The sequence below is a fragment of the Phacochoerus africanus genome, chromosome 8, assembly GCF_016906955.1.
Source record: "Phacochoerus africanus isolate WHEZ1 chromosome 8, ROS_Pafr_v1, whole genome shotgun sequence".
In the NCBI taxonomy this organism is placed as follows: domain Eukaryota; kingdom Metazoa; phylum Chordata; class Mammalia; order Artiodactyla; family Suidae; genus Phacochoerus; species Phacochoerus africanus.
This window is the reverse complement of record NC_062551.1, coordinates 156,908,791-156,931,213: the sequence shown is the minus strand read 5'-3', so window position 1 is coordinate 156,931,213 and position 22,423 is coordinate 156,908,791. Positions and strand designations below refer to the sequence as shown.

The following is a 22,423-nucleotide window of genomic DNA, read 5'->3' as shown; positions in this document are numbered from 1 at the left end:
AGCCACTGCTCATCTGCAAAGTGAGCTCAGGAAGCCTCCTGTTTCTGTGCAGTGAGGCCCTTCTGGGAGGAGTGCCTGGCGTTGAGCTAATCCTCAGCCTGAGGCCTGGGGCTGCCGGCCTCCTGCATCCTCCCGCACACAGCAGCTGCTCACCAGACGTTTGGCCAGTTACATTCTTGGACGTGATATGCAAAAAGAATCTGCAAACCAAGTCCTTTGGAACCCTGAGCTTGTGCTACAGTGGCATTCTTGACCGTACACATACGACATCTTTGCAGATGAATCACAGGGATACTTGCAGAATAAATCCCTTGCAAGGTACAATTAGACCTGGCGGGAAAGCAAAAGCAACAGGATCCTCAAGGATTGGCTGGTTGGTGAGGTGAGTGTGCCAGATGCATAAAGGGTAGAAGCCAGAGAGGGGTCTGTGCTGAGTTTAGAAAGAGGCCAAGCTCAGATCTGAGGAAAGATTTGAGGGCTGCGGGCAGCAAGGGGTTGGCGGCCACCCGCGGTGGCAGCGAGGAAGAGCGCCTGGATGGGGTGGTTGAACATCGTTCCGGGTGTAGGCGAGGCGGGGTAGCTGGCCAGTGGCAAAGCAGAACCCAGAAACACTTGACGAGATGGGCTCAGCCAAACTCTGTGTCTGGCACCCCAGGCAGGGCTCAGGGTGGGAGGCGGGGAGAAGCGCCTGGAAGCGCGCGGCACTAGCCTTCCCGCCCAATTAGGATTTGGGATTTTGTCCTCCCTCTGAGCGTAATCTGACGCGATTTAGGAGGGAGGGGGCACGAGGCCGAAACCCGATCCTTCAGTCCTGGGGCTCCGTTAATGTTTAATCAAGCAGGATCATCCGATGGGGCTCGGGTGGCGTGATCTCCCAGACCCCCGGACGTCGCGCACGCACACCCGGGAAAGGCTTCCGCCGCGGCGTCGAAACGGCCGCGGCTGCAGGCGGGCTCAGGCGCAGCTCGGGTCCGAGGCAAGAGGGCCAAGCCAGGCGGTGAGACGGCCCGGGGCCAGCACGCGCGGCCGCTGAGCGCAGTCCCCAGTTCCAACGCCCGCCGTGACCCGCCGCTTCCCCTCCGCGACCCGAGTCCCACGATCCATCCTCGCCGCGAGGCACAGTCGCGGACGGCTTGGCCCGCGCGTCGACCCCGGAGCGCCCCGACGGACGCAAACTTCTCCTCTCCCCGCGATGGGTGCTGGCAGTTCCGGGCAGCCGTGGTGGCCGCCGCTGCTGCTACTGCTGCTGCTCCTCGGGCCCGCGGGCGCCCGCGCGCAGGAGGACGAGGACGGCGACTACGAGGAACTGGTGCTCGGCTTCAGGTCGGAGGAGGACATTCTGGCTGACACAGCCCAGCACGCGGCCACCGCCACCTTCCACCGCTGTGCCAAGGTGCGGGCGCTGGGGTGGGAGGCGGGGGCCAACTGGCGCAGGAACCCAGGCGGTGGCCATCACCTCTCCGTCCTCGGTTTACTCCTTTAACGGAGAGGCTGGAGTGAAGGTCTCTGAGGGCCCTTTGCTCACTTGGTGACAGGCTTGGCGGGGCTCGTGGGGACTGCGGGCACGGTGGCGAGGGAACAGGCACGGTGGCTCTTTAGGGTGCGCTGGGGCGCTCGGCTGCACTGCGCGGGGAAAGATGGACAGAGTTTGGAGACCAGGAGGCGCCGGGTAGGGCGCGCAGAGCACCTCCAGGATCACGGGTCCAGATCCCAGACGGGCCGCATCATCAAGGCTCGGGTCGGTAAAGGCACTAGTGCCCAGAATATGAATAGAATAGCCCAGTGCACAGAGGAGATATTAATACGCGTCCTGACCCGGATTGGGAAATCTGCACAGGGCAGGGTGTGTGGTGGGCTGGAGAATGAGAGAGGGTGGGCGTGGAGATCTGGGGGAGAGACTGCAGTCCTGCATCTTTTTTTTTAGCGGGAGAAAAGAACAAAACTAAAGGGGAAGGGGCGGAGTTATTCTCCGGGGGCCAGTTTCCTGAAGATCAATGCCAGCACCTGGCACTTAAGCTGTGGGAACTCCTGCCCAGCGGGGACCACCGTTTCCCTCCAATGGTAATCTTCCCAGAGCTCAAATAAAGTCTTTTTACCGGGCTTGGAGTCAGCCCTGGGGTTGAATCTTGGCTCCATCCTTTACTGGCTTAAATGATGGCAAGTCACTTAACCTCTAAGCCTCCATTTCCTGATCTTCAAAAGGGAGGTGACAGGGAATACCCGCTGTGCCTCAGTGGTAAGGAACCCCACTAAGTATCCATGAGGACGAGGGTTTGATCCCTGGCCCCACTCAGCGGGTTAAGGATCCTACGTGGCTGTGGTGGAGGTGGCTGTTCCCCTGGCTGCAGTGAGACCTCTGGGAGATGGTCTCTTTGCTGCACATCCTGGGACAGAGGGAAATAGACACCAGGCCTGCCCTTCTGCCCGAGACTCTCTGCCTGAGTGAGCAGGGGTGGGGAGGGGTGTCAGGCCCTTAGGGCTGCCTGTGCTCTGTGCTAACAGCAGGAGGGGAGGGGCACACAAAAGAGTGACATTTAGTCCATTCTAAGCTCTTCCTGTTCCCTGAGCCTTTCACCTTCTAGAAGGATGTTGATGGGTTGTGGCAAAGCTGAGAAAGGGCACTTCAAGTCACCACCGCCCCCAAATACCTGCTCTAAAAGCAGTGAGTCCCCCATCCTGAGAGGAGTAAACAGGATGGATAAGTACCTGAACCAAGTACTCGAGGGAGTTTGGAACAGGAACCTCTGGACATTCCTTGTTCATGCATTCAATGGATATTTTGTGAGAATTGAATTTAGAATGAAAACATTTTTGGTAGGCAGCGAAACATTTTAGACCAATCCTTTTATTTTATTTGGGAGAAACTGAGACTCAGAGAGAGGGAGAGCCCTGCCCCCCTGCCCCGCCCCAATGCATTAGAACTAGGATGGAGTTTGGCCTTCGTCAGGCCATGGGGAGCCACTGAAGGTTCTTGAGCACAGGTGTGTCTGTTTGAGAGCATTAGGAGCAGATAAGGGCTAAGAGCAAACAAGTCTGCTGCGGTAGGCCATGGCCTTGACTCTTCTTGCATTGGAAAACTGTGGCCTCTTTGCTCACTGCCATCCCTTCTGTTTGCTAGATGTTTTGCGTAAATACTTCTCTTAGCCTTCCCAGCAGGCCTGTGCCATAGCTATTACGGTCCTCATAGCACAGAGGAGATACCTGGGACTCAGTCAGGTTGACTGACTTGCCCGTGGCCATACAGCCAGTAAATATTGAGGCTGGGATTCAGGCCATGTTTTCAGACAGTCTCTGGAGGGTGGCGTGGAGGAACGAGAAAGGGAAAGAAGTGATTGCATCTAACTGGGGCACAGGGGAGGGAGGTGTAATTAGGAAGGCCTCCAGGAGGAGGTGGCCTTACGGCAGGGACACCAAGGGCGGCCAAGCTTTGGTCCGGTCCCAAGGGGCAGGTGCAGAGAACCTGGTGTTGGCTGTGGCCCACAGCTCCCAATTTTGCCTGACTGCCGAGTTCGAACATGTTGTATAAATTAATACTCATAGTTGGCCTGTATGTGGCTTTGTGAGGCTCCTAATTTGGTAACTTCTTTTTACACTTCCTATGTTCTATGGAGTTTTTTTTGCTGTAATTCTAACTTGTAAACAGAGAAGGTGAGGCACACCTATCATTCTTCTTTTTTAATGTTGTCTTGTCCCTCCTTCTTGCTGGGGGCCAGGACGCCTGGAGGTTGCCAGGCACCTACGTGGTGGTGCTGAAGGAGGGGACCCACCGCTCGCAGGCGGAGCGCACTGCCCGCCACCTGCAGGCCCAGGCCGCCCGCCGGGGCTACCTCACCAAGATCCTGCACGTCTTCCATGACCTCCTCCCCGGCCTCCTGGTGAAGATGAGCGGCGACCTGCTGGAGCTGGTGAGCGCCCTTGCTGGGTGGGGCACTTCGTGAAAGAGCTGGGCCACCACCTGCATACTGGGGGGGTGTCCTTGACGTGCCCATGGCTGACAATCAGGAGGCTGGCGACCGTCCTTGGTGTGCCCTTGGCTGACAAGCAGGAGGCAACAAGCATTCATTGAGTATTTACTGAGGACTGAGCCCAGGCCTCCTCGCCGTAATAATACTGCAGAGTTGGATTCGGTTTGGCATATTGTGGCCGAACAACTACTCCGTGTTAAGACCTGTGGAGGCTACTACATGGATTGGAGAGAAATTCAATCCCTTAGTTTAATGAGAGACACATCAAGGTAATGCCTTCAATCGGTCGGCTCATCACACATTTGATCAGGACCTACTGTGTGCAGACACGAGGATGAACCAGACCCAGCCTTTTCCCTTGAGCTCAGTTCAGAAGGAGAGTCTGATAAGTGATGGCCAATCAGTTAGCTCGGAATGATATGCCCAGCACAGTGCCAGCAGCATCGGAGGCGGGGGGGACTCAGGCAGCCACAGCGCCAGATGGCACGCATGAGCCCCGAAGGCCAGGCATCTTCTCCGAGGAGCAATGCTGCTGAGCTGCAGCCAATAGACATTTGCCCTCAAGAGCTTAGCTTTGGCATCACACCAGCCTGGGTGCCTTCCCAGATCAGCCCCTTGTTAGTTTGTCTAAACTTGGGCAAATTCCTTTACTTCCTGAGTCTCAGTCCCCTCTCTGTAAGCTGGGCACACAAATATGAATGGTTATTTATGGACTAATGAGATCATCAATATTTAAGCAGATGCTAAACCCAAGGAGGTGTGGACAGGTGAGGAAAGCCACGGGGACACCGAGGCACCCAGAGATGTGTTGCCATGACAAGTCGATGAGCCAGGAGAGGGAATGGTGTCACTTTTGCCCAGTGGGAGCTGGTGCCACGGAGGCAGGTCTGCCCGGAGGAGCCATGGTCTCCAAAGGATGCAGTCACTGCAGAAGCCTTGCACCAAACAGTGACAAGAGGGTGGAAAAGACACCCTCTCTTTTCCTAAACTCCTGCTGGGCCTCCCCCTGGCTGTGCCTAACCTCAAGTCACTGCAAGGCGCCTGGGCGCCGCAGTCTGCAGGGTCAGCTTCCCAGCTCTCTGCAGGGTGGAAAAGGGCAGGAACGGATCTGGGGTGGGGTGGGGGGTAGAGAAACAGAATGGGCAGTGTGGGCATCATGATTTGGGCGTGGAGTCCAGGTCCAGCCCGCCCGGGGCTTGGGCACCGCCTGGCTCTCCAAATGGCATGTCAATTTCCCAGTCCTTCCTAAAGGGCATCCTCTGTGCCGGCTGTGTTGGGCCGCCCAGCCTGAGTGAGGAGGGAACCGCTCCCACCACCAGGAGTCGGCAGGTGGGAGGGTGCTGGCACATGACTTGGGACAGACTTGATCAGCGGGGGGTTAGGGCTGTGGTTGTTTGCTCTCAGCCAAATGGCTGAGATGGGAGTTCCCGTCGTGGCTCAGTGGTTAACGAATCTGACTAGGAACCATGAGGCCTCACTCAGTGGGTTAAGGATCCGGCGTTGCTGTGAGCCGTGGTGTAGGTCGCAGACGCAGCTTGGATCTGGCATTGCTGTGGCTCTGGCGTAGGCCGGCAGCTACAGCTCCGATTTGACCCCTAGCCTGGGAACCTCCATATGCTGCGGGAGCGGCCCTAGGAAAGGCAAAAAGACAAAAAAAAAAAAAAAGACAAATGGCTGAGATGAAGCAGATGCCACCCCCATCTCTGGCCCCTGCAGGCCCTGAAGTTGCCCCACGTCCAGTACATCGAGGAGGACTCTTTCGTCTTTGCGCAGAGCATCCCGTGGAACCTGGAGCGGATTCTCCCTGCGCGGCGCCAGGTGGATGAACGCCACACCCCCAGTAAGCAGCCTCCCCCCCCCCCCCCCGCCGCGCACCCGCCCCTCTCCATCCAGCTGGGTCCACAATCCCTCCTTTCTCCCCAGGGCGCCCACCTCTCAGGGGCTTTAGGGCTCAGTACACGCCACTGACCCCTGCTTTTCTGTCTCATCCCCTCCCCCACTCCAGCCCTCACCTCCTGCCTTCCTCCTGCTCAGGGACAATACAGTGCAGGGGTCTTTTCTCAAATAAGCCCCTCTTCCACCTTCTAAAAGTTCTGGTTTGCCTCTTCTGTCCATTTGGAGTGGCCCCACAGGCTGCACTTAGATGGGGAGGATAAACCTGATCTTGACCCCCTCTTAGGCCCACAGGTCTGGGTGACTCCCAGTGCCCTGAGAACAGGGCTAGATGCCTCAGCAGGGCAGAAGAGCCCAGTTTTGCGCTGCTCCCACCTGATCTCTGGGCTCCTGCCCTGCTCCACATCCCTCCAACATTGCTGGGCTTCCCCCCATGGCCTGGGGGTCCCCTCCAGAGCTCTCCCACTTTCCCCTCTTCCTGGGGTGGCCTGGCCAGGGCCGCAAGGAGGAGGAGAGGTCAAGAAACGCGGCCTGGGTTCAGGCAGGGCCTCAGAGGGGGGTGAGTGTGCCATGGGTTGGACTGGGGAAGATGGGAAGGGCAGCTGGTTTGAGAAGACGATCGGGGATTCTGGCTGGACCACGTTGAGTTTGAGGAGCCCAGGGGACGAGGTCCGGAGCTCAGTGGAAAGACAATGCCAGGATGTGCCAGGTCAGCCGGACCTGGGCGTAGGTTCTGCCTCCACCCCTTACTGGTTCATGTGGGGCCTTGGGAAACCATTTCCCTCTCTGAGCCTCCCCTTTCTCATCTGTAAAATGGGCATAGGAACCCGTCCTGTCCTTCTCACAGAGTGTGATGAGCCTCCAAAGAGGTGAAGGGTGCGCAGATGCTTTGGGAACTGAAAGGCTGGGCAGGTGCTGAGTTGCTGTCATCGCCACAGACCACGGATCTGAGACCTCCCGGGGCTGGTGGCCAGGATGGGGAGATGAATAGGAAGTGGGGAGTGTCATTCTGGGGGTGACATCGGTAGAGATGAGGGCCCTGGTCAGGTAGGGTGTGTTGGCCGGCAGCCTGTGGCCAGGGAGGGGGTGCCTTTTGCTGGAAGATCCTGCCCCTGCTCACCCCGGGCTGTACAGGTGGGCAGAGCCCCAGACAGCAGCTCTGCTCTCAGAGGCCATGGCTCCATCCTCGCACCCCCATGCAAGCTGGGACTACTGTTGTCCCATGTCACAGAGGAGGAAAGGGGTCTCAAGGGGACTTACCACTCAGGGGTGAAGGAACCTAGGAGTAGCTTCATCCGGCCTCTGAAGCCCTGCAGCCTCTGGCAGGTGGGGAAGGCACCACCCGTCCTGCCTGCATCCCTCCAGAGCCAGGAGCTCTCTCTCCCATGAGTCGGCCCCTGCCGTGCCTGAGAAGCTCAGAAGTAGCCAAGGTCTCCCTGTCCCCTCTGCCCGGGAGGCCTTGCTCTTGAGCTTCTTGCTCCTTCCTTGCAGGCCACACTCCTTCCTGCCTTGGGGCCTCTGTCCCTCGCTCCTTCCTCTATTTGACACCCTCCGCTGAGCGTGGCCAAGGATCCCCGCTGCAGGTCTTGGCTTGAGGCCCCCTTCCTCCAGGAAGCCCTTCCTGGCTCCCCGGCGGTCGTCGGGTCTGCCTCTTACACTTGCTCACAGCTGCCCGGACTTCTGCGTAGCTCCTGCCCGGTCCTCACTAACTGGTATCATGAAGCTCTTTGTTGGAGCAATGGATTCGCCTTCTTCATGCACTTTGACTCTTCAGATCCTGTTCTGTCGTTAAACCCTGTTCTCTCATGTTTGAGGAGCGGTGAAAAATTACGAGTAGGGAGGGGCTGGGCATATTTTTTTCCCATTATATTTATGTTTTGAATGTTCACATTGTTATTTAATATGAATATTCAGAGTGCAGAGGCAGCACGCTTGGTTCTTTTGGTGGTTCCACCATCACCAGCTGTGTGATTTTGGACTGTTATTTATTCTCTCTGTGCCTCACTTTCCTTGTCTGTGAAATAAAGATATAATAGTACATACATCGAGAAGATTTTTTTTTTTTGTCTTTTTAGGGCCGTACCTGCGCCGTAGGGAAGTTCCCATTGCCGGCCTACGCCACCGCCACAGGAAGATCCAAGCTGCCTCTGCAACCTACTCTGCAGCTCACAACAATGCCAGATCCTTAACCCAGTGAGCGAGGCTGGGCATCGAACCCACATCCTCATGGATACTAGTCGGGTTCTTAACCCCCTGAGCCACAGTGGGAATTCCCATTGATTGAGGGGAGTTTTTGAGTTAACGTGTGTATGGTGCTTGGAGCTGTGTCTGGGATGTGCTAACTAGTTTATTTTTATTATTATTTTTGTCTGTTTGCCTTTTTCCATGGCCGCTCCCGCGGCACATGGAGGTTCCCAGGCTAGGGGTCTAATCCGAGCTGTAGCCCTGGCCTACGCCAGAGCCACAGCAACGCCAGATCCGAGCCACGTCTGCGACCTACACCACAACTCACAGCAACACTGAATCCTTAACCCACTGAGCAAGGCCAGGGATCGAACCTGCAACTTCATGGTTCCTAGTCAAGTTTGTTAACCACTGCGCCACAACGGGAACTCCCTGGGATGTGCTAACTAATTTATATGTGTGAACTCTTACATTAACCTCAGGATTATTCTTTCCTCTCGAACAAACCACGCCTTGGAAAAATGGAGACGGCCTGGTGGAGGTGTATCTCTTAGACACCAGCATCCAAAGTGGCCACCGGGAAATCGAGGGCAGGGTCACTGTCACTGACTTTGAGAACGTGCCCGAGGAGGATGGGACACGCTTCCACAGACAGGTGAGCACGTCCCCCTGGCAGGAGGGCTGCCCTTCTTCCCCCCCCACCTGACCAGGAGGTGAAGCCAGTCCTGGAGTGCCACAACGGCGCCCCCGCTGGCCTCCCCAGCTGTCACTGCCCCTGCCCTGCCATCACTTGCGGGTGGGCACATCTGTCCAGCCGCTCACGGATATCTTGTGGGATGGGTGGGCTCTCTCACCCGGGTTTTGTGTTGATCGAGCAGGCGAACAAGTGTGACAGCCACGGCACCCACCTGGCCGGGGTGGTCAGCGGCCGGGATGCCGGCGTGGCCAAGGGCGCCAGCCTGCGCAGCCTGCGTGTGCTCAATTGCCAAGGGAAGGGCACGGTGAGCAGCACCCTCACAGGTGAGTGATGGCTCTGATGCCCTGGCCTCTGCGTCCTGGCCCGGGGTGGGGCCTCGGCCCAGAGAGAACTGACTCCTGACCGAGGAGGCCAAGACAGCCTCTGCCCCAGCAGCAGAGTCCTAGAGTGTCAGAGGGGGCCGGGCCCCCCGGGGATGTGAGGCCAGATGGAGAAGCGGAGCCCCAGAGAGGGGCAGGGCTCAGCCCAGGTAGGTCCTGCAGCTGTGCCCCTCGATCAGCAGTCTTTCTGCAGTTTCACTCTGCTCTTCTTCCCAAATCCTTTAAAAGAGTTGTCTTCCGTCAGCTATTTTTTTTAAATTTATTTTTCAATTTATTTACTTATTTATTTTTGTCTTTTTAGGGCCAGACCCATGGCCTATGGAAGTTCCCAGGCTAAGGGGCAAATTGGAGCTATAGCTGCCGGCCTACACCACAGCCACGGCAGCGTTGGATCTGAGTCGTGTCTGTGACCTACACCACAGCTCACTGCAATGCCAGATCCTGAACCCGGTAAGCGAGGCCAGGGATCGAACCCACATCCTCATGGATACTAGTTGGGTTTGTTACCACTGAGCCAAGACAGGAACTCCTTAAATTTATTTTTTAATAGGGTATAGTTGATTTACAGTGTTGAGTCAATTTCTGCTGTACAGCATAGTGATCCAGTCATACACACACACACACACACACACACAAATTCTTTTTCTCATATTATCTTTCATTATGGTCTATCCCAAGAGACTGGATGTAGTCTGTCATGCTATTTGGTGGCCACACCTGTGGCATATGGAGGTTTCCAGGCTAGGGGTTCAGTCAGAGCTACAGCTGTCGGCCTACACCAGAGCCACAGCAAGGCAGGATCCGAGCCACAGCTGTGACCTACACCACAGCTCACTGCAGTGCCAGATCCTTAACCCACTGAGCGAGGCCAGGGATCGAACCTGCAACCTCATGTTTCCTAGTCAGATTCGTTTCCACTGTGCCACAATGGGAACTCCTGTCATGCTATTTTAGATTTAGATGGACCCTTGGGGTGAACTTAGTAAACTTTCTCCATCTTCTGCTTGCTTACCTCTAGTACCAGGAAACTCGCTCCCTTGCATGAGTGATCGGGCCTGTGGGTCCCCCTGTTTGGGTACACTTGGTGGGGGAACTGGCAGAGGACTTTTTCCAGACTCTTGCAGCTTTCTCCATTCTGTTGCTGCCGGTGAGGTCCAGCTGAGAGCTAGGACCCTGGGGTGCTGTGGACTGAGGAGAGCGGGGGGGGGGGGGGGGTCGCACTTACTGAGTCCCCTCCTGTGGCCAGACCTTGAGCAAAGGACTTTGTCCTCCATAGCCTGAGGCGGTTTTGTGATCCTGTTGAACAGTCGATAAAACCAGCTCAGAAAGGAGAGGTGACTTGCCCAGGCTCTCCCAGCCAGAGCCAGTGAGCTCACTGGGAGTTTGACCTTCATTGCAACCCCCCAGACCCTTGGGTCAGATGCTGACCCCTGAGCTGGCAGAGGCTGCCACGGGCCTGTTTGAAGGGCTGGAGAGCGCTGGTGGCGCCCGCCTTGTGCTTCATGAGTGGGGCTCTGCCGACTCTTTGCTGTTTAGAGCGTTGGGGTTGAAAGGCAAGAATCACCAATCCTCTACCCCCTTAGATGACCCCCCATGTCTGTCCCACCCCTTTATTGACCGACCTCAGCCCAGCAGGCCAGTTCCCAAAGGTCAGTTTGCAGAGGAGGGGGGTTCTGCTCGGAGCCTGATGGGCCTTCCCCGGGCCCGATGCCCAGAGCTTGGAGGGCTTCCTGGGGAAGAAGAGGTCCCCGCTTTGGGAACACGCCGCTAGCACCTTACCTGGTGCAGAGCAGAGGCTCAGCAGACAGTGTCTTTTTCTGTCACGGTCACCACCTGTCTCCTTTGTAAGCGGTTGCCTGAGGGGGAGGGTGTCAAGTCGGCGCTTCATAAATAGCAGCTGTAACTGTGGTTCTTCTTCACCCCCACGCCTGCTCTGCCCCCTCCTGGAGGGACATGGCTGTGGGACCCCACCTCTCACCTCTGCCGCAGCCCCGGGGACCTCCTGGAGGCTCAGATTCAGAAGGTTCTGTGGGTTCAGCCGGCCACCCCTCCGTCTGACAGAGCAGGAGCCGGGACCTGAGAGGAGACGCTTTCAGCTCCGGCTTCTCTGGAACATCAGGCCTGGGGCTGGTTTTACTTATTTATTTTATGTATGTATTTATTTATTTTTTGCTTTTTAGGGCCATGCCCTCAGCATATGGAGGTTCCCAGGCTAGGGGTCCGATCGGAGCTGCAGCTGCCAGCCTACACCACAGCCACAGCAACGCAGGATCCTTAACCCACTGAGTGAGGCCAGGGATTGAACCTGTGTCCTCCTGGATGCTAGTCAGATTTGTTCACTGCTGAGCCACGATGGGAACTCCTGGGGCTGGTTTTAGAATCCAGGCCACCCCTGGGCCTGAGCTGCCGAGCTGCACACTTGGCTCTGGGGTCGGGGAGGGCAGCCGCGGTCAGGGAATGACACCCCCTCAGGGGGCAGGGTTATCAGGTCTGCAACCTCCTCACCAGCCCAGATCCTCTCCATAATCTGAGCAGCAGTGTCCCCTTTTATATGTGGGGGGTGGGGGTCACATGTCTGCAAGTGGGCAGCAAGGACTCATTGGAGTGTGTGTGTGTGTGTGGGGGGGGGGACTCTACACCGGCCTTGAAGGATGGCAAAGAGATTACAACGGTCAGAGGCAGGGTGGAGGAGGCCCTTCCTGTTCTTCTGCGGGCCTTATATATCCTCTGGTGCCTCAGTTTCCTGGAAAGGGAAAGTAACGGCAAGGTTATTGTGAGGCTTGTATAAATTCCTATATTCAGGCACTTGAGAGGAGCCTGGTGCATATAAGTGCTTGGGAGTTGGCTGCCTTACAGCGCTGCTGTTGTTAGCATGCTTCCCAGGTGTATTTTTTTTTTTTTCCTTTTCTAGGGCCGCTCCCGCGGCATATGGAGGTTCCCAGGCTAGGGGTCTACTTGGAGCTGTAGCCACCGGCCTATGCCAGAGCTGGATCGTTAACCCACTGAGCAAGGTCAGGGATCGAACCCACGACCTCATGGTTCCTAGTCGGATTCGTTAACCACTGTGCCACGACGGGAACTCTGATTCCCAGCTGTATAAATCAGGGTGTTGCAGAGACGCAGAAGCAATAGGATGTGTGTGCATGTTTATATTTATAAATACACACATAGACTCACATATTGTGGGGCCGGCTGAAATCTGCAAGGCAGGCTGGCAGGCTGGGAATTCTGGCAAGAATTGATGCCGTAGTCTTGAGTCTGAGGCAGTGTGGACACAGAATTCCTTCCTCCTCAGGGGACCATCCACCTTTTCTCTTGAAGTCGTCAACTGATTGGACGAGGCCCACCCCCATTTGCTTTAGTCAGTCTATTGATGTAAACATTAGTCGCATATATTAAAGTACTTTTACAGCAACGTTTAGACTGACGTCTGAGCAAACACCTGGGCACCATAGCCTCACCAAGTTGACATGTAAACTTGACCCTCACAAGGCCTTGAGCATGTCTTCTCGGGGGTGACCTTGGCTTTATCCTCTCAGGCCTGGAGTTCATTTGGAAGAGCCAGCTGGCCCAGCCCTCAGGGCGGTTGGTGGTGTTGCTGCCCCTGGTGGGTGGCTACAGCCGGGCCCTCAATGCCGCTTGCCAGCGCCTGGCAGGAACGGGGGCAGTGCTGGTGGCCGCTGCTGGCAACTTCCGGGACGACGCCTGCCTCTACTCTCCGGCGTCATCTCCCGAGGTGGGTGTTCCAGAAGGGATGGAAGGCTTTGGGGGAGGGGGGGCCCGCTGGGCTTTATGGGGTGCATTCCCGAGCCGGCCTGGCTTTGGAGGTGTCAGAGCCTCCCAGAGCCAAAGTTGGGCAGGGGAGGGGCTTGAACCTCCCACAGCCTAGCCTCTGACACGCCCTGGCCCTTCTCCCTCTGAATCCCTGGCCCCTTCTCCCCATCACGTCCATCTGGACTCTGTCTGCTCACGTCAGAGTGATACCACAGTGCCCTCTGCTGTTCCCTGACTGCCCCCTGCTCACTTTCCCATCCACCCTGCTAGGGCCAAGGGGCTCTGCCCACATCGCTGTCCTGCCCAGTGCCCTCCGGGCCTCTCCACTGTCCACCTCCCTGCTAAATGCCCTCGAAGGCCCGGTATTGAGGGCCTAGGTACATCCCAAGCAGGGGGGCCACGTGAACACAGAGATGACGCCTCTGATCTCAAGGTGCTGACTTGGTGGGGCCCATGCCTGTCTGTTCCTCTGTCCCACATGCAAGGGCATCCCCTGGGTGTTGGGTGGAGTGGGCGCCGGGGTTACCAAGGGGGAAGGGATCTCATCACAGTCTGGGGATGTGGGGAGGCACAGGGATCGGGGGGTGGCACTGCTGTGAGCCTAACAGTGATGAATAACCTTCCTCGGCTGCCTATTAAAATCGCAGAAAGCAGACAAACCCCAGCGTGTCCTCTCTACCTTGCTGGCTCTGGTTTTCTCCATAGCACTTACATCACCTAATGCACAGCATCGTCTACTGTTTGTTTGCTGGCTGTGTCCCCCACTACAACATCAGCACCACCTCGGCACCTTCAGGAATGGTCCCTGGCCTATGGTAGGGACAGAAGGCAGAGCTAGGGCCAGAGGGTGTGAGAGTTCTGCCTGAGGAATCAGATTTCCTTCAGGAGGGGCTATTTGAATGGGCCCCAAGCAGATATGTAGGAGTTGGCCAGCCCAGCTGGCAAGGTCTCCGTCTCCCTCTATCCCTCTCCTTGGCTCCCCTATCTGCCATCCACCCCCTTACCTCTCCAGGTCATTACCGTTGGGGCCACCAATGCCCAGGACCAGCCGGTGACCCTAGGGGTCCTGGGGACCAACTTTGGCCGCTGCGTGGACCTCTTTGCCCCAGGTGATGACATCATTGGTGCCTCCAGCGACTGCAGCACTTGCTTCACGTCACAGAGTGGGACTTCACAGGCTGCCGCCCATGTGGCTGGTGAGTTGCTGCCCCACCCCTCAGCCAACATGATTCTGACAACCCCATGGCAGCCAGGGTCTGCGCCAGGGCCCAGTGTGTTGGGCGTGGGGGACCAAAGATGAATAAGACTAATGGTGCCCTCAGTCTGATGGGGGGAGGCAGATGCCCAAACATAGTAGCCAGGGTTGTGTGGAAGGGAGCCTAAGGGAGGTGCCTGCCCAGCCTAAAGATCAAAGAAAGCTTCCTGGAGGAGGGACATGTCATCTGGGGTTTGGTGGATGAATAGGAGTTTATCTGGCAAACAAAACAGCAATTTCCAAGGCTCACAGGTATGAGAGCAGGATGTATGTTTTACTCTGGCTGTCTTTTAGCATGGGGTTGCAGGTGGTTTGAAGAACAGCTTGATGTGCCAGTGTGTGTGCACATGAGTGTGTGTGTGTGTGTGTGTGTGTACCAGGAGAGGAAGGTCAGGAAGGAGGGCCAGGCCACCACCATCTCTCACTGCCCACCCCACAACCAGGAATTGTGACCATGATGCTGACGGCTGAGCCGGAGCTCACCCTGGCTGAGCTGAGGCAGAGGCTGATCCGTTTCTCTGCCAAAGATGTCATCAATGAAGCCTGGTTCCCTGAGGACCAGCGGGGGCTGACCCCCAACCTGGTGGCCACACTGCCCCCCAGCAGCCATGGAGCAGGTCAGCAGGATGGCAGGGTGGGCAGACTGGGGCTTGGGAGGTCTCGGGAGGTCGTGTGACCTGGGCAATCCTGCCACTAGCTCCTAGAGACTGGGGGGTGGGGGCGGATTTAGAACAGGCTCAGAAAGGGCTTTGCAGGGCTTTCCTGACAAGTTTCAATGGGAAATGGATCACGTTCTTTAAGGCCCTTCTCCCCACCGGGATCCAAAGAGCTGGACCTCCACGAGCACAGCCCTGATGGAGGCCCCCCTCCCCACGCACCCCTCCTCACCCCAGGACCTTCTTGCAGGTGGGCAGCTGTTCTGCAGGACCGTGTGGTCGGCACACTCAGGGCCCACGAGGACCGCCACGGCCGAGGCCCACTGCGCCGCCCCCGAGGAGCTGCTGGGCTGCTCCAGCTTCTCCGGGAGCGGGAGGCGGCGGGGCGAGCGCATTGAGGTGACTTGCACCCTCCCCTCGGAGCGTGAAGTGGGGTTCTCGCCAGGCCCAGATCGGCCCCTTCCTCCTCTGAACTCCAGGGCCTGTCTGCAAGTTAAAGCGGGTGGGGCCCATCTCTGCCACGTGGTTTGGGTGCGGCTGGAGGGAGCCAGGCGCAGGTTTCCTGGGAGACTCTGCAGGATGTGGCTGGATGGACTCCAGCTCCCGCCTGCCGCGCGGGGAGAGCTGGTCTTTGATGCCTCTGGACACAGTGGCCTTCAGGGCTCTTTTCCTTCAGATGTTCCATGGTTCTGGCAGTTGATGAATCTTCTCAAACCAGCCAAAGGTCACAGAGCCCGGCACAGATGATGTCAGCCATGGTGTGTTTTGTTTTTGTGTGTGTTTGTTTTTGCCTTTTAGGGCCATACTTGCGGCATATGGAAGTTCCCAGGCTAGGCCCACACCATAGCCACAGTAATGCAGAATCCGATCTGAGTCTGTGACCACCACAGCTCATGGCAGCGCTGGATCCTTAACCCACTGAGTGAGGCCAGGGATCCTTAACCCACTGAGCGAGGCCAGGGATCAAACCCACATCCTCATAGATACTAGTCGAGTTCATTACCTCTGAGTCACAATGGGAACTCCCGGCCATGGCATTGTGATGGAAAGGCAGCACCTGGGCCAGGAGGACAGGGGCGGGTGGGCATTTCTGTCTGAGAGATGGCATCTGGGAGTGTGCTTGACCGTGCATTTGAACCTGCAAGTGATTGCATGTGGGAGAGGCTGAGAGTGGGTCCGGGCCCCTTAGGCTGGGTCCTAGCTCTGGGATCTTAGATTTCCCAGCAGCTGTGTTTTAAAGTCCCTCTCAGTGTCCAGAAGCACCATGTAACACGCAGCGCTGCCCATCTGCAGAACAGTCTGCAGGAGCGAGACGTCCTCAGAGGCCGGCTGGCCTCAGCAGGGATGCTGGAGAGGGTTTGAGGGGTTGGGACCAGGTGCCCGAGTTGGTTCCTTCTAGCCCTCTTACCCTGGGTCTTGAAGCCCTTTCTAATGCAGGTTCCTGTTTCTGTCTTTGGCTCTCAGGTCCGAGGGAGCAGGCGTGTCTGCCTGGCCTACAACGCGTTTGGGGGTGAGGGCGTCTACGCCGTTGCCAGGTGCTGTCTGCTGCCTCGGGCCAACTGCAGCATCCACATGGCTCCACCAGCTGGGGCCGGTGTGCAGACCTGTGCCCGCTGTCACCAGCAGAGCCACGTCCTCACAGGTAGGAGGCAGGGCCCATCCTGGGGTGGGGAGGCATCCCTGTCTCCTTGTGCACCTGCCCCCACCTGGCTCGTCCCACAGTGGAGCCCAGCTGCCTGGCATGAAGACCAGTGCTACCGCTCCATCCCCGTGACCCAGGGCGGGCACCTCCGATGTCTCAGCTTCAGCTTCTCCTCCCTAAAAAGAAGAAGCGTACGTAGTTCTTGCCTCTTTGGGTTGCCGTGAAATGAATAACACCTAGAGCTCCAGGCCTGGAGCATCAAAGGCAATATTCTGAGAGGCAGTGGAGCACAGGAGGGGCAGTTCAGGGAGTGGCTCTGAAAGGGGAGGTGACCTTGGTTTAATCCTGGCTCTGCCAGTCATCAGCTGTGTGACCCAGGCAAGTTATTTAACCTCTCTGTGCCTCAGGCACCTCCTCAATAAAATGAGGATGATGGATGCTGAGAAGCATTTGGCTTGGTGCTAGGACAAGATAAGTGCCTGCTCTCATGATTAGCACCTATTGCTTTCAAATCTATCCTGTGGGTGGGTTACCTTGTGTTAAAGACGTGCCCAGGGTAGGTAGCAGGAAGTCACAGATGGGGACCTTGTGGGGGACCTGGGGATGGCGCCCCTCAAATTGGGAGGGGGCAGAGCTGTCCTGCTGAGGGGGAGAGAGGGAAGTTCTGGGGCGAGACTGGGGAGAGGGCAGATGGTGGCCTGGAACAGCTGGCTCAAGAGTTCATTCTCCATCGATCATGTCCTGGGAGCCACTGAAGGTTTAGGAGGGGGAGGAGGAGGGTGATGAGTGAGAGTCACGAGTTCGGATCTGGCTCTAGGCAGAGTGGCTGGTGAGCGCTGCAGGATGGCTTTGCAGTGGAAAGATGAGCCCAGTCAGGTGGAGAGGCTGGGACGGGTCCAGAAGGCCACTGGCCATCTCACCGGGGTCCTGGCTGGGTGGGAAGTCCATCGTGTTCCGATCACTCCCCCTTTGGGCACACCCAGCAGATGAACTCCAGGGCACGTGCCAGTTCGAAGTCATTGGAGCCACAGAACCCTGCTACCTATACCGCACATCCAAAAGGGTCCCCCTTCACAGCAAGGGAACTGCACCCTGGACATGCCGAGTGACCTCTCCAAGGCCACAGCTAGGACTCGGGGATTCTAGTGACTGTGACCCTAACATGTGTGTGGAACCCTTGCCCAGAGCCAGGCACTGCTGGGCTCCACGTGCCCATCCTCATTTTGCCCTCACAACCTCCCTTTCCCCTTGTCATAGAGGGAAACTGCGTTTTGCTAGAGCTGAGGACCACTCTGCACCGACTCGTAGCCAGCGGGTGTATCTGTCTCCTAAGTGGATCGGGGGAGACCCAAGTGCCCCAGAGAGACGTCGAGCTCACCCTGAACTTCTGCCTGGGTGGCTGTGGGCGAGGGGAGTTCCATCTGCCTGTCTAGCATCTCAGGCCTTGGAGGCCCTACCCCACTGCTGGAGAGGAGATAGTGTGTTTTCCCCGCAAAACTAAGGTTCAGAGAGGTTATGTTATGGTTACACAGCAGGCCAGTGGCAAGGTTGAGTTGAGATCCCAGGAGTTCTGTCGCTCAGACTAGCGCCTCTTTCCTGCCCTGACTTGTTTCCAGGTTTCCCAGCTCCAAACTCAGACCCTAAAGTGATGGAGACTGATGGGGGTGGGAGGAGAGACAGAGGGTCCCCCAGCATCCAGGTGTCTTAGCCGGCTCTGCTCTGCCCCAGGTTGCAGCTCCCACTGGGAGGTGGAGGACCCTGGCCCCCGCAGGCGGCCTGTGCCGAGGCCTCAGGGTCAGCCCGACCAGTGTGTGGGCCACGAGAAGGCCAGTGTCCACGCTTCCTGCTGCCATGCGCCGGGTCTGGAGTGCAAAGTCAGGGAGCACGGGATCCCAGGCCCTGCAGAGAAGGTGAAGAGGCACGGGGGCGGGGTTGGGGTGGCGGGACAGGTGCCCAGCACCCTGAGGGGTGGCGTGTGTCTGTCCTGTGTAGCTTTTCTGTGTCAAGGTTTGTGTCACCACCACACCCTCATGTGTCTGGGGAGTAGTTTGCGGGGTGGGTGCTGTCAGCAGATTTTGCAGCTGTGTGGACAGCCTGTGTGTGTGTGTGTGTGTGTGTGTGTGTGTGTGTGTTGGTGTGTTGCTGGGCCAGTTCTTGCTATTGTCCAGCTCAGTGTTCTTGGGGGACCCCCCGCCTCCCTGCAGAGAGTATGCATAAATATTGCATAAGGAAAGCGGTCCACATGCATTCACTGGTTAATCCACTTGACCCATCTGCTGGGAGTGTGACTCAGCCATGACTCCCCCTCCAAGAGATGGGGACCCTGAGCTGAGTGCTGCTGGTGGAGGGGCAGCCATTGAGGCAGGGACACGCAGGCAGAGAGGGTGAGGCACACACAGGGCCTGGGGCATGAGTGGCCCTCAGAAACCGCCAGTGCAGACCGCAGCCTACGGCTTCTCTGTGTCTCCTTTTAAAAGCCACAGAGGAGTTCCCATCATGGCTCAGCAGTAATGAACTCAACTAGTATCCATGAGGATGCGGGTTCGATCTCTGGCCTCACTCAGTGGATTAAGGATCCGGTATTGCCGTGAGCTGTGGTGTAGGTTGCAGAGGCAGCTCAGATCCTGCATGGCTGTGGCTGTGGTGTAGGCTGGCAGCTGCAGCTCTGATTACACCCCTAACCTGGGAACTTCCATATGCTGCAGGTGCGGCCCTATTAAAAAAAAAAAAAAGCAATAAATAAATAAATAGTAAAAAGCCACAGGGAACTTTTTAAGAGGAAGCCCTGGGGAGTCCACTCTTGGACCTCAGAAGAGGGTTGTAAGCGTGCGAGTCTGCAGTGATTGTGGTCTGTCTGGCTGTGGCATTTCTTGAGGGCTAGGGCTGTCTCAGGTCCATTTGCTCAGCATGTCTTGAGGCCGGTGCTGTTCCAGGGACCATTCCAGTTGGTGGGACTACAAACCAGGCTCTCTCGGGGCGTCCATTCTAGTAGGGGAGAAGCACAGTCAACAAATAAGTACTATTTTGGAGTATTAGAAGATGCTGTGGAGAAGAGTAAAGCAGGAAAGGGAAGGGGGGCCGCTCAGGAGAGGCCTCCCTGAGAAGGTGGGGGACATCACAGGGACCAGAGTTCCAGGCAGAGGGAACAGCCAGAGCAAAGGCCCTGAGGTGGGAGCGTGCCTGGAGAGCCCCAGGAACAGCCAGAGGGCCAGTGAGGTGGGAAGGGAGTAGGTGGGGGCACCAGAGACAGGTTTGAGGCGGGGCCTGAGGGCTGCAGTCCGGATTTGGGTTTTGGCTCTGGTGAGCTGGGAGCCACGGGTTCTGAGCCTGGGGTGGGGAGGGGAATGGGTATCTGACCTCCCTGAGCGGGTTCATTCAGGCCACTGAGGCAGATAGACTGCAGGGGATGGGGCCGAAACAGGGAGACCGATGGCAGCTTACGGTGACTCACCAGGCCCAGGTTGGGGGGCTCCGCCAGCAGGAGCACGGAGGTACTGCACGTTGAAGGAGAAGCCCTCAGGTCTGGATATGGCAGGAGCGCTGGAGGGGGCTTCCCAGGCATTTGCTTTGCTCTTGGGCCCCCAGCTTGGCCCCTGATGGCTTGGGCAGGGCTGCGAGAGGTGTTGTGTTAGGGGAAGGTGGCGGGCAGCCATCCGCCTGTGCCCTGCAGGCCTGGCTTGCAGGGGGCTGTGCCTTACGTCTGCCATCTTTTGTCCCTGGGCCCTTGGCAGGTCACCGTGGACTGCGAGGAGGGCTGGACACTGACCAGCTGCGGGGCCCGCCCCGGGGCCTCCCACACCCTGGGGGCCTACGCGATGGACAACACGTGTGTGGTTCGGGGCCAGGATGTCAGGGCAGGAGGCAGGACCAGCGAGGAGACCGCCACAGCCATGGCCATCTGCTGCAGGCGCCGGCCCTCGGGGGAGGAGGCCTCCCGGGAGTCCCAATGACAGCCCGGCCCAGGCCGTGAGCCTGGGGAAGGGGTCCAGGCCTGGGGGCTGTGGTCCCAGGCCTCGGCTGAGCTTCGAAGCAGTTCCTCCCTCCCTCTTCCTCAGTGCTCTTCAGCCTGGGCCCCGGGGACAGGGGAGCGCTGTCCTCCTGAGCTCTGGTGCTGGCACTCAGGGTGCCCTGGCTCCCGGCCTGGATCACCCCTCCCCAGGCCTGAGCTGAGTACGAGGCTGAGTGACCAGGGTTGCAGGTGTCCACCTGCTGCCATTAAGGCAGGTCAGGCTGTGCTCTGCTTCCTGCCAGCCACTCCTGGGGCCGATGCTGTGGGCGGAGTTACCTTCTATTGAGCTCCTGCTTCAGGTCAGGCGGTCAGTGGATCCCCAGGCCTCCGTGAAGGGGGTGGTCAGCCCTCCATGGGAAGGCAGGCAGGCACCCGAGGGCTGGAAGGGGCCAAATATGGGTTGGGGCAGTGAAAGGTGGAGATGGCCCCTCACCTCCTGTCCACCTTGGGGAGGCTCTGTTGGGCTCCCTGGTTAGTGGAGGATCAATTTTCCATGCCTCTGGGGGTGCAGGGGGTACTGACAGGGGGTGACACTTCCCCAGATGTGGCCAATGTTTCAAAATGTCCAAAGGGCTTCTCCAGTTACATTCTCACAGGGTTTCAGAGCAGCCCTGGGGCAAAGGCAGGGCCTCTTTTTTTTTTTTGTCTCTTTAGGGCCACGGCCGTGGCATATGGAGGTTCTCAGGCTGGGGGGTCTGAGAATCGGAGCTATAGCTGCCAGGCTACGCTAGAGGCCACAGCAACACAGGATCCGAGCCGTGTCTGCAATCTACACCACAGCTCACGGGAATGCTGGATCCTTAACCCACTGAATGAGGCCAGGGATCGAACCTGCATCCTCACGGTCACTAGTCAGATTCGTTTCTGCTGAGCCACAATGGGAACTCCAGGCCTCTTCTACCCATTGGGTAGATGAGGAGGTCGAGGCTAGAAGCATGAGCCCAGGGTCTGCTGCCAAGACCCCTCGGTTGAAGTCCTTGCTTTCTCTAGAGAGATGGCCATCAGTTTGGGGGTCACCAGGGGCCCTCCCAGTCCTGCCGTTAGGACTCACCTCCTGAAGACAGCCTTTGTTGAGAACGTTCCTAGCTCTTGTACCCACCCCTTGAGCCACCAGCCGCAGCATGACAGGTGCAGCCAGGTGTGTCCCAGGTGATCACGGGGCTGTGCCTCTGTTTCTCCCAGTTGCCCTCAACTTGCTCTGGCTCAGGCTTGGCAGTCCCCCCGCATCAGCCTGCAGGGGGACATCACCCCAGGGCTGACCCTTCAGTTTGCAGTGGCGGGCCACCTGGTCCATCCACCCTCTTACCCAGTCCTCCTCCTGCACAGGACACCCTGTCGCCCCCAACCCTAGGAAGAAACTGGGAACCAGAGATGGGGTGGGTGCCTGCCAAGCTCACATGGCCGGGAAGCAGAGGGGTACCGGGATATGAGCCCAGATTTGTCTCTAAAGCTAGGCCTCTTTTTACTGCACCAGCTTGGCATCCCATCTATGTAAGTTAACAGAGGCTCAGAAGGGGGCACACAGACCTGGGTAGCACTGTGAGCGAGGACAGAGCACTGGGCAAAAGGCACGGGCAGATGCGGTGGGACCCCAGCGGACAGGCCTTTGGAGGGATGGAAGGGGGAGGGGGGCCCAACTCTCCCTCCTTGAGCTCCCCCACCCCACCCCATCCCCACCCAAGCAAACAAACAAGCATGCATTCATCTCTGGGTCTGCTGTTTGCCAACAGCTGTTGCCTTTTCACAGTTCGCAGCTTTTCTAGACCTGTTTTGCTTTTGTAACTTGAAGATATTTATTCTGGGTTTTGTAGCCTTTTTATTACATGGTGACTTTGAAAAATAAAAACAACTTTGTCCATGACTCTTGCCTGAATGTGACCATCTAGGATGAGGCCTTGCTTAGGCAGTTGATACAATCAGCCTTTTCCTGTAGCTCCCGAGTTCCCCCAGCCACCAGGGTTCCCCCTC

At 57.5% G+C, this 22,423-nt stretch overlaps 1 protein-coding gene across 2 annotated transcripts; it reads left to right on the top strand.

Moving 5' to 3' along the window:
* The first annotated feature begins 789 nt into the window (after positions 1-789).
* PCSK9 (proprotein convertase subtilisin/kexin type 9) lies at positions 790-21,119 on the top strand. 2 transcript variants are annotated; one of them, XM_047788960.1, is made up of 12 exons: positions 790-1,393; positions 3,714-3,905; positions 5,682-5,805; positions 8,570-8,697; positions 8,921-9,062; positions 12,659-12,855; positions 13,906-14,089; positions 14,592-14,765; positions 15,055-15,203; positions 16,269-16,446; positions 18,175-18,356; positions 20,178-21,119. In XM_047788960.1, the coding sequence occupies exons 1-12, from the start codon at positions 1,193-1,195 to the stop codon at positions 20,394-20,396; spliced, it is 2,070 nt and encodes a 689-aa protein (XP_047644916.1). In that variant the 5' UTR covers positions 790-1,192; the 3' UTR covers positions 20,397-21,119. The 2 variants fall into 2 exon arrangements, with proteins under 2 accessions (XP_047644916.1, XP_047644915.1); XM_047788959.1 differs by having other exon boundaries at positions 8,525-8,697.
* Positions 21,120-22,423: the final 1,304 nt, after the last annotated feature.